Genomic DNA, 14,308 nt, shown 5'->3' with positions numbered 1-14,308 from the left:
ACCAGCACTAACGTTACGTCGCTCGTCCTCATGGCGGTCACGTCCGTCATCCTCGCTCTAATCATTGTCGCTACTGTTATTGATGAGTCCTTATGTCCATTCACTGGAGTCGAAAATATTTTAGCAACAGTCGTCCTCATGGACTTATCCTCACCATTGTTCATGATAATAATCGTGTTCGATAAACGAGAAAAGCTGATCATCATATTATAATATTACTATCTAAGTTATTAGTTAATAATTATGAATAATTTCTCCATACCTATTGAAATAAAATTACCAAACATTTTCAATAAATAAGCTAATAACAATGATTTAGCGATTTTAACTTCCTCATATAAATAAAATTTGAAAAACCTCCATAGAAAGAGTTAAAAAGCTTTTAGCGTGTTTTCCACTGAATTTGGATCATTTCATCTCCCTTGAACGCACTTATAACCGTTTGAAACGCCTCTTATCATCGCGAAAGGGTGTTGTGACGAAAATTTTAAAAATAACCTTAATTGCTTCCGAAATCGTCGAGATTTTCTCAAAATATATTTTTAAAAGTAACGAAATAAAACGTATCTATAGTTGGTTGTACTTATAATTATGTTAAGCTATTTTTTTTCATTAAAATTACAATTAATTAATAAAGAATGGAAATATTTGCCAAAAAATTGTAAATTAGATGACGTTAGCTTGTAGTGAAATTTACTTGTGTTAATACCATAATAACCATAAAAAAATCAGTGAGATCACCTACAAATCCAATTATGCACAAAAAGGAATTCATAAACTTGTTAATCACTGTTTATCAGCCAGTAATACAGTATCATAAATAACTACATTATAATATTATGTAAATACGCAACGGATGATTGTCTCCTACGTATTTCAAATTGCTTCCTCAACGCATTCCTCTGTAACATATACTATTATCTTAGTACTACAATACCGAATTTCTAATGTATTCTTCATAACAATACATACATGCAGTAGAACTTAGGTGAGCATTATTATAATGACAGCATTTCGTCCAAGGACCCAGCAAATACCAATTAAAACCTTCCTTATAGATCGTTTAAAATACCTATGACTTACTTCACATATATAGTATATACCTTAAATATTTATTTATTTATTTATAATAAGATACCTTACAGCTAGTGATACAATTTTTGAGATTAATAAATTCTAAGCTACGCCAATTAAAAGGTACACCAATAGGTAGTGAAATAATATGTGTACGTACCTATGTGAACAAAGACTTAGTATAAGAATTTTACAAAATATGATGTATAAAATATCGTCTATAAAACTTATTAGGTAATACGTATTATAGACTCACCTAACCTACCTTATTATTATTACTATATTTAGTTTATTGTATTACTTCGCGAGTTCGTTAGTTAAAAACAATAGCGCAGAAACCATTTTTACTACTACAAACTTCATAAAGTATTAGAATTTAGACCCATAGTAATAACTAGAACCGTTACACGTATTTTGTTACACATTACAACAAACCTCCTTTACTTGAACCAAACAAATAAGAACTGTTTTGTTCCAAGTTACACATAGAGCCTATGTTCAGACTTACTATAACCAGTTCAGTTTTGCTGACATTTCCAACAAGATCCCGTCTTCTGAGATCGTGACATTATAGAGATCATAAATAGTTTGCTAGCTACAGACAAATGGCTTCAATAAATGCATTTTCCACTCCTTTGACGTTGTTCTTGATAATGGCGGGGCGGGGTATGTGTAAATGCAAAGTGATTTTATAAGAAGCCTAATTGAATAAATAAATGTTTGAGTTTGAATATGAACTTTTTAACTTGTGAAATTTCATCATTACCTAATTGTTGTTTAGTAGGTATTGAAAAACTTAACAATAACAGTTGCAATAGTTATTTTTCTACCTATTTTATTTGGTACATATTCGAACAGCCCTAATCGATTTATCCACAGTACATAACAGTCATTTTCATGTTCATTTATATCAATAACTAGCTTACCGCCCGCGGCTTCGCCCGCTTTGTCTTAAACCTAATAAATTATATACTAAAACCTTCCTCTTAAATCACTCTATCTATTAAAAAAACCGCATCAAATTCCGTTGCGTAGTTTAAAAGATTTAAGCATACAAAGGGACATAGGGACAGAGAAAGCGACTTTGTTTTATAGGTACTATGATTTCATCATTCCGTGCACCGGTTACATAGTAACATAATAACGAAATGTTTTCCGCTTATTAATTATTGCCAATGACAATAATAGTACATAATCCACAATTTCTTTGTAATCACAGCCATGGACGGACTTGGCAGACTTTGTTGGAACTGTTCCAACTCGGTTATATTAACGGGGGAAAGTGCCTAAATGATATTCCAAACTATAATGATTACAGATTTGGTTCGGGAAGTTATGAGCCCAATCTTGATGTAATGAAATCATTTATACATATGATAAGCGTATTTCGTTCATAGTGGTTATTTGCTATGCTAGTATATACGATGGATTTCATGGAATTAGAAGTGAGATGATTGTTATGATGATCATTGGTCCTTATTAATTTTATATTTAGTTTTATTATGATGATGTTGCCACAATTTAGTGGTTTACTAACTGATGAAGCTATTGCGCTAGAATTGCGCTATTATTTTTGTTAATATGGATAAATAGCATTTGCATACATGAAAAATCAATCAATACTTGTTCATGTTCATGTGTTCAAGTGATTTGTATTACATCTATCAATGTGATCAAATTGAAACTCAAAATTTAGTAATAAAAGAAACTGGGTTTGCGCTTATACTTGTGCTCTGTGATATATCTTTTATTGCGCAGTAAGCTATAGTCATAAAAAAATCGCCACTGTAAAAATTCGGTCAAGAGAAATATTTATTTTAAAATGAGTATGTATCACAGATTTAAAATAGCCACCGCAATCAAAACAAACACTGTTAATATTAATTATATTTAATTATAGCGCAATCGATTTCAATATCCTGCCATAGTAAGCCTTGCGTACTTTAATTAAAAAAAATAACTTTTTCATTTGCGCAAAAGAAATCAAACGTCACACTGACAAGACGTTGACGTGACATCAAAGGCGATTCGGCGCCAAAAATTAAATAACGCCAAATGAAAAATTGTTCCACGGGACCTAATTAAAATCCCGACACGCCTTGGCTTTGCTCTTAAAGAAATCTATTAAAAAGAAAATTGAAAACAACAAACGTTAATCTCTCTGGCACATTTTATGATAAGCGACGGGACTTTTTTAATTTCGCCGACGCAATTTTGTGCGAGCGGAATTCACATGTTTTGCTAAATTGCACAGATTACTAAATTGCTTATTATGGTAAACGCCAATTTTGTCATTAACAGATTATTAATTTTGGTTAATTGTATTTCACTCATTTGTTCGTGTACTGGCTCTGACGTCATGCGGGCTAGATTATCTGTATGTATTGTCTAGACGACCCCTTTCTCTTAAAATAACATTTATAACTGTTTCAAAACTATTTAATAATATTTTGAAAGTATGTTTAATAATATTTTGAAAGTATTCACCCCTCTAGCATATATATATAACTATAAAATTGATACTTTATTAAGTCGATGTTAGAGAAAATGAAAAGGATTTTGACGATATTTTCTTAAACAAAAATAGTATTATAGTAAGAGAATACCAATATTTTTTTTATCTTCTTTCTGAAGGCTTTTTATACCACTGGAACACGACATGAGCTTTGATTTAAGGATCTTCAAAGAAACGAATTATCACCTAAATCGTATATAATTCGACCTTTATAAATCAACATTCACTAACATTATTCTTTCTTTTGTAGCTACATTTTTGATAAGATTATGAAACCGCTGTTCAAAAAATAAGTATATTACAATAAAATTATTTTATCCCAGATTTTTTAATCGGGAAGATGAGAAAATACAAGCAACACCCACACTCGATCAAGGATAAAAGTCTACCTTTACGACCATGAACAATCCATTCGTATATTAAACTAGCTTTCCACCCGCGGCTTCGCCCGCGCAGTCAAAGAAAAACCCGCATAGTTCCCGTTCCTGTGGGATTTCCGAGATAAAACCTATCCTATGTCCCGGGGTAAAAAGTAGCCTATGTCCTTTCTCAGGGATCTAAATATCTCTATACCAAATTTCATGTAAATTGGTTAAATAGTTAAGGCGTGACTGAGTAACAGACAGACAGACAGAGTTACTTTCGCATTTATAATATTAGTATGGATTACAAGCTTTCAATAAAATGAGTTCGTTTTTCATAAGACCATCTCATTATTAACATTAGTGTCATTTCATACAAACACAGCGAAATAAAGCGCTTTACAACTATACCGCTTAGTAGACAGCAATAAAAACAACTGGGACTCATCAGAACGGAATCAGTGGCAGAGTGCTAGGTCAAGAGATTCGGTTGGGCTATTAAGCACGTAGTAGCTATACTTTTCAACGATACTCTTGTAAAAACGTTTCAAAGGCTTCGAGTGCATTGTTAAATGGATAAACTGTTTGTTTTAACCGACTGTGCTGGAGTTGTGTGTCTTGAGTACATTATTTCGTTCTTCGTACTGTAAATGGATAATTTATATGTTGATAGCTGTGTTTGGTTTGTTCTTAGATTGATTCCATCCATCTGGAAATTATAAATTTTATGTTTTTTAACTATTATTATTCGAATTGCGAATTCAATAACAAGTTTGTACTGAAAATTGAATAGATAAAAACTAAGGATAAAAATGTTTAAACTTTATAATTTGACACGCTAGTGGGTTTAGTACAGTTTATATTACATTTTAGCTTTCCAAATTTTCTAAATTACGACAAAGGTAGTAAGTACCTCCTATCTCAAAGCATTTTTATAATAAATTCCAAGAATTACCGACATCAATCTATAGAAAAGTAATACAAAAGCAAAATGACCTTTACTATTAACACTAAAGACGTCTCATATTATCTTGGAACTTAACACAATATTCATTCAGTAAAACAAAGGAAGTGTCTCCTCATCTAGAACAGACTTCGACAATGAAGATAACGAAATAGTTGTTATTGGAAGCGACATAGCAGTATACAAGTAAATATCATAGTATAAAGATAAAAGTAGGCCGACTCCCGGCGTTTATGAGCGCACGATACCTAAACTCGCGAGGCGCAGGGTTGTCACTTGTCACATTGATACTTTTAATAATTGTATAAACAAATACCGACCGCTCACAGCAATGGCACGGCCCTCACGAGACCGGTTCATGAGAAGGAACCGAGCGGCGTTGTGTGCGTGCGTCAAGCTTGCGTACGTACACGAAGCGGGCGGGCCAAGCGCTACTTGTACATACAAACGGCGCGATGTACCTTTGTTCGAAGATAACTTACTTCTCTCTTTATACTGTGTAAATATTCTCTATATATTATTCTCCCATGGGTCAAGGGTCGCGAGTTGGAAAAAGTTTGCAGTCAGTTTGAATTTTGTATGGAGGTCGGGTAAGGGTGTGGACATAAAGTGCGTAGTATTTGCGCAAACTAGTTTAGCTGCGAATATTTAAAATGGTCGTAGTCATAACTTTAATAAAGTATAAAAGGTAGATGAATGTAAACAGGCTTATAAATGTACATTTTAATATAAGTACACTTACTGCCCTCATAAACTATGGAAGCGATTTTGTTAAAACTTTTTTGTTTTCTATGTTGAACTATAAATGTAGGAAAATAAGGCAGGTGATGATGACATAATATGTACAATGTACATATTTCTATTATATTTTTTAAGGCTATCAATAAGTCAACAATTAACTATGTATAAACAACAAATGCATCATTCTGCCGGAAAAATCTCTGTGGTTTTTGGTATGTTAATTTATCTGAAATATGTATTTTTCTTTTATACTTAATAAAAACAATTTTGGGTCACATAAATAATCATTTAATTAAACTTGACAACGAATTTACATAAGTTAAAATAATCCAGTGTATACAACCGAAAAAAATACACGACCAACCATAATTTTCATCAAAAATTACCAACACTCGATCAAGTACCAAAAACTCTCAGTCACTGTATAACACCCTTAAGGTCATTTAGGAGGGCGCTATCTGAAAGGTACGGGATTTTGTTATATAGCTGTCTGTACTGAATGAAATTCTCTTTCACTAGTGTTGATATGGGGTGCTAAGTCTAATGGAAGGCTCTATGATACATAGTTGTTACTGAATTTCGATGTTGGCAGAATATTTCTTTTTTACGGTATCGATAACGAGCAGGAGAGAGGTAGTTCTGAGGGTTTGTATAGCCTATTCATAGTATGGAGAATGTTATGTGAGTGTAAATTAACAAAGGGTACAAAAAAATAGGGACAATAGTGTCAATCAAAACACTTCAAATTAACTTTTTTTTTAAAATACATACATATATTCTTTGTCTTTATCTTCCGATTTTAAAAACTCCGTTTCACTTAAAATGATCACACTGTTAAAATAAAACTTATAACAAATAGGTCATTAATCGATTATTTTGTTCCCAGGTAACGTGTTCGTTATAGCTGCAATAATAATAGAGAGGAATCTTCAGAATGTCGCGAACTACCTCGTTGCGTCGCTGGCGGTGGCTGACTTGATGGTGGCGTGTCTAGTCATGCCATTAGGAGCTGTGTATGAGGTAATGTATTTAACTAAAATATCTGTATCATTTAATTTATCAAGTCTATTTTACTTAAAAATGTTGAACGCAATTTGAATAAGTCATTAACGTATATTATAAATAAGGCTGGCCCATGTCTCCTTCCTTGCGGTACTCCTTAAATACAATGCAATTTAAATTGAATAATACATTATTTTTTTCAAAACATAATTGTATTGTTACATTTACATCAGTCTTTTCACTGATATCGCGTTGTATAACGAATAACATTAAATCAAACTAGTGAAACAATTTAGTCCCAAACATAAATTACAACAAGTCGAACGTTTCAATTCAATCTATAAAAGCGACAACACAAAAGCATCCGTCATCCCTTGAAACCGCAATAGTGCAAAAACTCAATCAATATCACTCACAGGTCAGCCAAGGCTGGATATTGGGACCCGAACTCTGTGACATGTGGACGTCCAGCGACGTGCTTTGCAGCTCGGCATCCATACTTCATCTAGTTGCCATCGCCACTGACAGGTAATAGCAATAAATACAGTAAAAACAAGAAACAGGCTTTAATAGGATTACATTATGGTAACTGGTCCTTGAGAAGTGTTCAAAGTTTGAAATATAGAGTGTCAAAAGCATGTTTAAGGCAGTCAGTTATAAACATACAGCGTGATACAGCTTATGCTAATATAATCATATTAAAAAGAAAAATATGAATAGGCGGCCCCACACGGAGCGAGCAACGGTGTAGGTATGTAGGCTTGGTCGAGGAAATTGCGTGTTCCAATGTTTTCTTCAGCCGTACCATTTCCACATATATAGTGCTGCATCTTGCAGCATTTGCTTTGCTAGGCTGCTCGCTCTGCGTGGACCTACCTATTCATGAACTGTACGTAGTCGTGTATGCTAGTATGAGAATATCGATCGGAGGATGCACCCGATATAAAGTTTAGATTGAAACTGTGGGTGCGTGGGTTGAAACTGCTTTTATATCCCTACAGAACTGATGTATTTGTAAGTACTAGGTACTAACGAAAATAACTTTAAGATGTATTACTTTAAGATACCAATATACACATAACTAAGTCTTATATTGTTTAGTTGTAATATACAAGTAATTAATTAGACGATAGTTGAAATGTATTTTTTATAGTCCACCTGAAGTAACCAATCCAATTTCCAAAGATGATTTCAATAAAAAAAGTTTAATACCAACCACATAAAAATCTAATACATTTTAATCTCGTCAATTATTATCTAACAATCCTAAGAATCCGAGCGCATTGTAACACTATTTAGTTATATCCCCAGTTTCCACAGAATGCTTCGACGCCAATCCTTGCATTCCGCATTCCATTCGCATCATAAAGTAGCCACAGACGCGAATAAGTGACGCAGATAATGTGTATTGGCATTTATCCTAGCTACTGTCCTCGAGCGTTAACGCGATGGTCATTTGTTATTGAAACTATGTCGCATTAGATATTGTTTAACGTTAATATCTAACTTAACGTGATGATATGCGACAAATGACCATACAATAATTAAAATAAATAAAGAAATAGTACAATAATACATAATTATAGCATAATACGTATTTTCCTTCAAATATTCCTGATTTATTCGACGCTTATGGTTTGTTTTTTTTTTTCTAGGTACTGGGCTGTCACAAACGTCGACTATATCCACATAAGAAATGAGAAACGGATCTTCACAATGATCTTTCTCGTGTGGGGAGCAGCGCTAGTCGTCTCTCTCGCACCCCAGTTAGGCTGGAAAGACCCCGATTACCTCGCAAGGATAACACAACAACAAAAGTGCCTCGTTAGTCAAGATCTCGCGTATCAAATCTTTGCAACGTGTTCAACGTTCTATGTCCCCCTCACTGTAATCCTTATCTTATACTGGAAGATATTCCAAACAGCTCGGAGACGAATAAGAAGACGTCGAGAGCCGCCACCCGCTCGCCCTACATCAGCTGACGGAGCTCCGCCTTCAGGGAGGCCAGTACAATCAGCAAGAGACCGAAGGTTCGTAAAGAAACGATTCCTAAATCTCAAGAAATGCAACCAGCGCACAAGAGCAGAGACGATTGCCGCTGCGTTGTTACTAACTGAAGGTCAGAGCACATCAACAGTGGACACGCTAGACGAAGAACCTCGTACCACTGCGTTCACGATAAACGAGAAATTACCAGCTGCTGTGTCTCCAGAAAAGTCTTCCTCAACCGTTACAAACGGTTCTAAACCTGAACGATCGATCGTTCCGGGTCCCTCGCAAAAAGAAAAGAAAGAATCTTTAGAAGCAAAACGTGAAAGAAAAGCAGCAAAAACTCTTGCTATTATTACTGGAGCGTTCGTGTTCTGCTGGTTGCCTTTTTTTATAATGGCGCTAGTGATGCCAATATGCCAAACGTGTGTGATAAGCGACTATCTAGCGAGCTTCTTCTTATGGCTCGGTTATTTCAATTCTACTCTCAACCCTGTGATTTACACGATATTCAGCCCAGATTTCCGCCAAGCGTTCGCGCGCATTCTCTTCGGCACGCATCGCCGCGGTCGCAATAAGAAATACTAAAATATATCGCTATGTATTTATAGAGAGGACTATTTATCATCATCATTGTATATTTCGGCTTGTATGTTATACATACCCGTTTGTAGTTAGTGTAAATATAAGTTAGATAATTGTAAATAAAGATATACATAATACGATATAGAATGTTGAGAATTGTTTTTATAGTTTATGCTAGCCGCGACGGTGTCGTTCCGAGTCCAAAGCGACATCGCCGCTCGCTCTAAGGGCCGCCGTCCACCAATGCTGGGCAGAGGAAATGACGCGAAAATACCTTGATTTTCTGATACAGTCGTTTATTTTGTTTGTCAGCCGCTGTCGCCGCATCGGTGGCGTGTGACCCTTACGTTGTTCCAGTGACATTACGAAATAAATATTCAAATTATATCACGCAACCGACTTTTATTGCATTCCTGTATGCCGCTCATATTGAAATCGCATTTGAATAAATTCTTCCAAGATATTTTACTTGTAATTTTTTAGTACTTAAGGGGATAAAGGAACGCAGGTGCGAATTCGTCTGATCTGAATTTGTGATAAAATGAATAGAAAACTTTTAAAGAATCTTTAGAAATAAAGATGAAAGAGAGTTATCAAGGCTATTAATGTTTCGTTAAAATATCTCAATTTATTTCTGATTACCAATAATATAAAGCATCAGCTAGTTTATTATCGATTTTAATCAATACTAATGTTATAAATGCGAAAGTAACTCTGTCTGTCTGTCTGTTACTCAATCACGCCTAAACTACTGAACCAATTTGCATGAAATTTGGTATAGAGATATTTTGATACCCGAGAAAGGACATAGGCTACTTTTCACCCCGGGAAAAAGGATAGGTTTTATCCCGGAAATCCCTAGGGAACGGGAACTATTGACTGCGCGGGCGAAGCTGCGGGTGGAAAGCTAGTTAGAAATAAAACTGTGCGTCAATTAGACGTCAATACAATAATTGTACCAATACATGTTTTATGTTTGATTATTTCTGTATTTTAAAGGGATAGTAAACCATTAGCATCAAATACACACAATTTATTGAGTAGTTAGGGTTAGTTATGTGTTCATTATTAGATATTCACACAGGAAATAGAAATTTGAAGAAAAGGTTTGTGCCGAGAAAAATATGAAAATAAAATAATACAGACAAAATTGATGATACCTTTATTTTTTAGAAACTTATTTCATATATCATCATACATAAACACACATTACACAAACGGGCACATTGAATATTTTATAATGCGTATATTATGATAAAGCATTTACATCAACTTTCATAATACACAAGGATAAAACTTCCAAAAAAGTGAACATCGCATTTCTACCTTCAATAATTCATCAAGAACTCATTCTTTAGCTAATACAATATTTAGGCTACGCAACTTTGAAACTTTAGAAGATTACTGAAAATAATTCCTTCACCTTTCGTTTGGTATAAACTTTCCTTACAGATGTTAATTTTATTCCACATTAACATTTCTCCTACTACTTCAATAATTAAAGAACTCAGCTGCAATTTACATTTCGAAAGTGACACTATAAAAGAGTGCATAAAAATTTACATAAGTAATTTTATAGTTGCCAGTGTCCACTATTTAACAATACTTTAACGGTGCATTTACATCAAACGAGCGAATGCTCACGCTAAGCCCACTATGGCAAATTATTTTAGTGTAAACAAGCGTGGACAATTCTTTCGTTGTTCATACTGCGTTTGAAAGATTCTATGCAATGTTCTAATACTGAACAACACTGAATACGAAGGCTTCAATTTTGCAATATCTGTAACAATAACATAATTCCTTCAGTAATTATTAATACAAAACTTTAACAATATTAGAATGCACCCCTATTTAATATATGTATGAAAACTACATTAAAATCAAATCAGTAGTATTGTTTATCACAAACAGATAGATGAAAGACTTAATAATAATACTTTATTATAACAGGAATACGTCGTAAAGAATTTTCCTTCTTTTGCATTTTCTCGCTCAGAAAATACTTTTTCAGTACAAATTCTGTTCTTATTTTTCTCCATTTTAAAATCTTCTGTATAAGACATTTACTTCAATACGAGAATAGAATTCATAAAATATGAAGACAGTCTATTGTTTTATATAATACAAAATATAAAAGTAGGTTTTGATCGTTTTCGGTTAGAACTAGAATGTTTTTTATAAAACTGCTTAGTTATTCTTTAATTTTGAATATTTAGATTAATTTTCGACATATACCCATAATTATGTCTTATAAATGTACTAGCATCGCGTCCTGGCTCTGCTGGTGAAGTTTTCGAATCGTTGCAGTAGTTTTCAAACAAGCACACATTCAAAGAGAGATTACGTACGTCAGGGTACCAAAAAGATTAGGACTATTTCAATGTAGTTTTTTTTTATTAAAGCAAAAAATAATAACATTTTTTTTTTTCAGAATATTTTATAACCAATAAACGATCGAAATTATATACAGGTACATTTTAAATGATAAAAAATTCTTACAAAAGAAGAAAAATATAATTACTTTGTAACTTTACATTCAAAGTTTAAAAGAGTAATTATTTATAATTTTTCATAAGTTTGAAGAGCTGAAGAGGTTTCTTTTCGAATTTTTCGAATTTTTATGTCGAAATAGCGTGTAGAAATATCGTAATGTATTTGGATTATTGATTATATTATTTAAATGTTCTATTGCTTTCATTAACAGAGCTGTTAAAGTTAAAGGGTTAGAGCAGTGGTGGCTCAATGGTGAGACCTCGGATGTCGAATCGATAAGTCCGTGGTTCGAGACCAGGCGAGCGCGCAGGAAATAAATTGATTTTTCAATTTATCTGCGCATGTTGTAACATCACCACTGCTCGAACGGTGAAGGAAAACATCGTGAGGAAACCGACATGTCGAAGAATTAAAAAGTTCGACGACATGTGTCATCCGCCAACCCGCACTTGGCCAGCGTGGTGGATTATGGCCTGTACCCTCATAGGAGGCCCGTGTCCCAGCAGTGGGAACGTATATGGGCTGATGATGATGATGATGATGATGAGGGTCAAAAAATGGGTTTGTTCGGAGCTCTCGGTGCGCGAGTGCGACTCCCACTTGGCCGGTTTTATTTTTTTACTGAATATGGAACCCATAATTGTAACGTATTTACGTTAACGACTGTACAATTGCATCTGTTAAATGTTTAAATAGCACTAAAAAATTCACTCAAAAATTAATATCGTTAAGCAAATTTCTGGTCGAAATATTATCAAGAGGATTATATTTAACACATAAAGCATACACTGAATATCCGCAAACTGCTCAAAATGCAAAATTTATAATCGCATCACATCACGATAAAATAAAGTTTCCAGTGAGAAAGTCAATAAATTATGACAGCGTTCACGATACGAGAATGACGTCATATTGAAGCCAATATGCAAATATGGACATTATACCCCCGTGCAGTACGTTTAGCGATTTATTGGATATATTAATATTATGAAATAGCGGTGCCGAAAATCGTCATACGACACGATATTGTCCGATTATCGTGACGTTGTACGATACGATTTGGTAAACGTTGTGTTTATTGATTTTTAGCTTTTGTGTAGTTTTGACATGGTTTAGTATAAATTTAGTTAGGATTTTTATGAAAAATATTCTAGGAATTTATCGACGCAAATAATTTAAGAAATTTCAAATAATTTTAGACGCAATATTATCTAGCATTATAATATTGCGAACAAAAATAATTCAAATAAGTAATTTAAAAACAATAAGCCAAAAATAAATGCGAAATGTGATATGAAATACACTATTATTATAGAGGCGTCTACGCCGTAGACAGTGCTACGAAAAAGTAATTTTCTAAGAACAATTAACTTTTACTCTCTTTATCAGAATTCAGGTAAGTATTTTCATAAGAATTTTCTATTTATATACTTGTTAATAAGAAATCAAAGATTTGTGACACCAACAATATAAAGGAAAATTTTGTTATTATAAAGAAAATGCGAAAGTAACTCTGTCTATCTGTTACTCAATCACGCCTAAACTACTGAACCAATTTTCATGAAATTTGGTATGGAGACATTTTGATACCCAAGAAAGGACAAAGGCTACTTTTTATCCCGGGAAAATGACGCAATCCCGGAAACCCCACGGGAACGGGAACTATGCGGGTTTTTCTTTCAAAACGCGGGCGAAGCCGCGAGTGGAAAGCTAGTTTTAAAAAAATCAAGAAATTCTTTAAAGCATTCCGTCGAAAGAAGCAATTTGCTCTGTTCTTTGATATAAAACTATTAAAACATAAATTTTAAACTTTATACCAGCTTATATTTCTTCAATAAATTCCTTCAACTAGAACGTTTCATTTTTCAAATAAAAGCTGGATTATAATAATTTACGTTAACATTTTTATCGATATTTGTTCAGCCATATTAATTATAAAATATAGATGTTGAGGTCGGTTATCGGTACATACATACTTACACACACATTGTCGTATAATATCTTAAATTATTATGACAGAGAAAGCAAAGCAGGTGGACCACGTTCAATACCGTTAGTAAACACTGAAAAAACATGTTTTTTTATACATTTGTTAAAGTGTTAAATTATGTTAAAGTAAATTTCTTCTTTAGGCGCGTTGAGAGTAACATTTCAAGGTTGCGTCATGGCAATATCATCACGTCATAGAGTAAGGCGACTATTTTGGCATCTTTGAATCTTGCGACACATGTGCTCGACACACACGCTCTTTGTTTTTTAATAATTATATTTGTTTATATACAATCAAAACTATTAAAATTATTAAACGTTCTCTTTCAATATCAGGGAGATATCCATTCAAATAAACTGTTTATGTATCAATAAAGTACTTACTTTCGCAGCCATTTTAAAATCGCCAGAATGGTTTCCAATGTAGTCGTAATTATAGTAAATGCTTCAATTCAGTGGCATAATGAAAATGTTCTTATTAAGCATTCGATATAATTAATCCGAAACTTATTCCAACAACACTAGTAACGGTATTGAATGAATCCTCAATTGCATTAATTCATAGAAAAACGTTTAAAGGCATCATACAAA

General features: G+C 33.5%; 1 protein-coding gene across 1 annotated transcript in view; it reads left to right on the top strand.

The window, feature by feature from the left end:
• Nucleotides 1-9,624, top strand: part of LOC123696538 (5-hydroxytryptamine receptor) — an 83,589-nt gene extending 73,965 nt beyond the window's left edge. The window contains exons 4-6 of the mRNA XM_045642810.1: nucleotides 6,543-6,676; nucleotides 7,077-7,186; nucleotides 8,314-9,624. Of these exons, the coding sequence (XP_045498766.1) occupies nucleotides 6,543-6,676; nucleotides 7,077-7,186; nucleotides 8,314-9,235 (1,166 nt within the window). The 3' untranslated portion in view covers nucleotides 9,236-9,624. The remainder of the gene's footprint in view (nucleotides 1-6,542; nucleotides 6,677-7,076; nucleotides 7,187-8,313) is intronic.
• Nucleotides 9,625-14,308: the final 4,684 nt, after the last annotated feature.

Source organism: Colias croceus, chromosome 12, assembly GCF_905220415.1.
Source record: "Colias croceus chromosome 12, ilColCroc2.1".
Classification (NCBI taxonomy): Eukaryota; Metazoa; Arthropoda; class Insecta; order Lepidoptera; family Pieridae; genus Colias; species Colias croceus.
The sequence above is the reverse complement of the archived record's forward strand: the minus strand, read 5'-3'. Positions and strand labels throughout refer to the sequence as shown.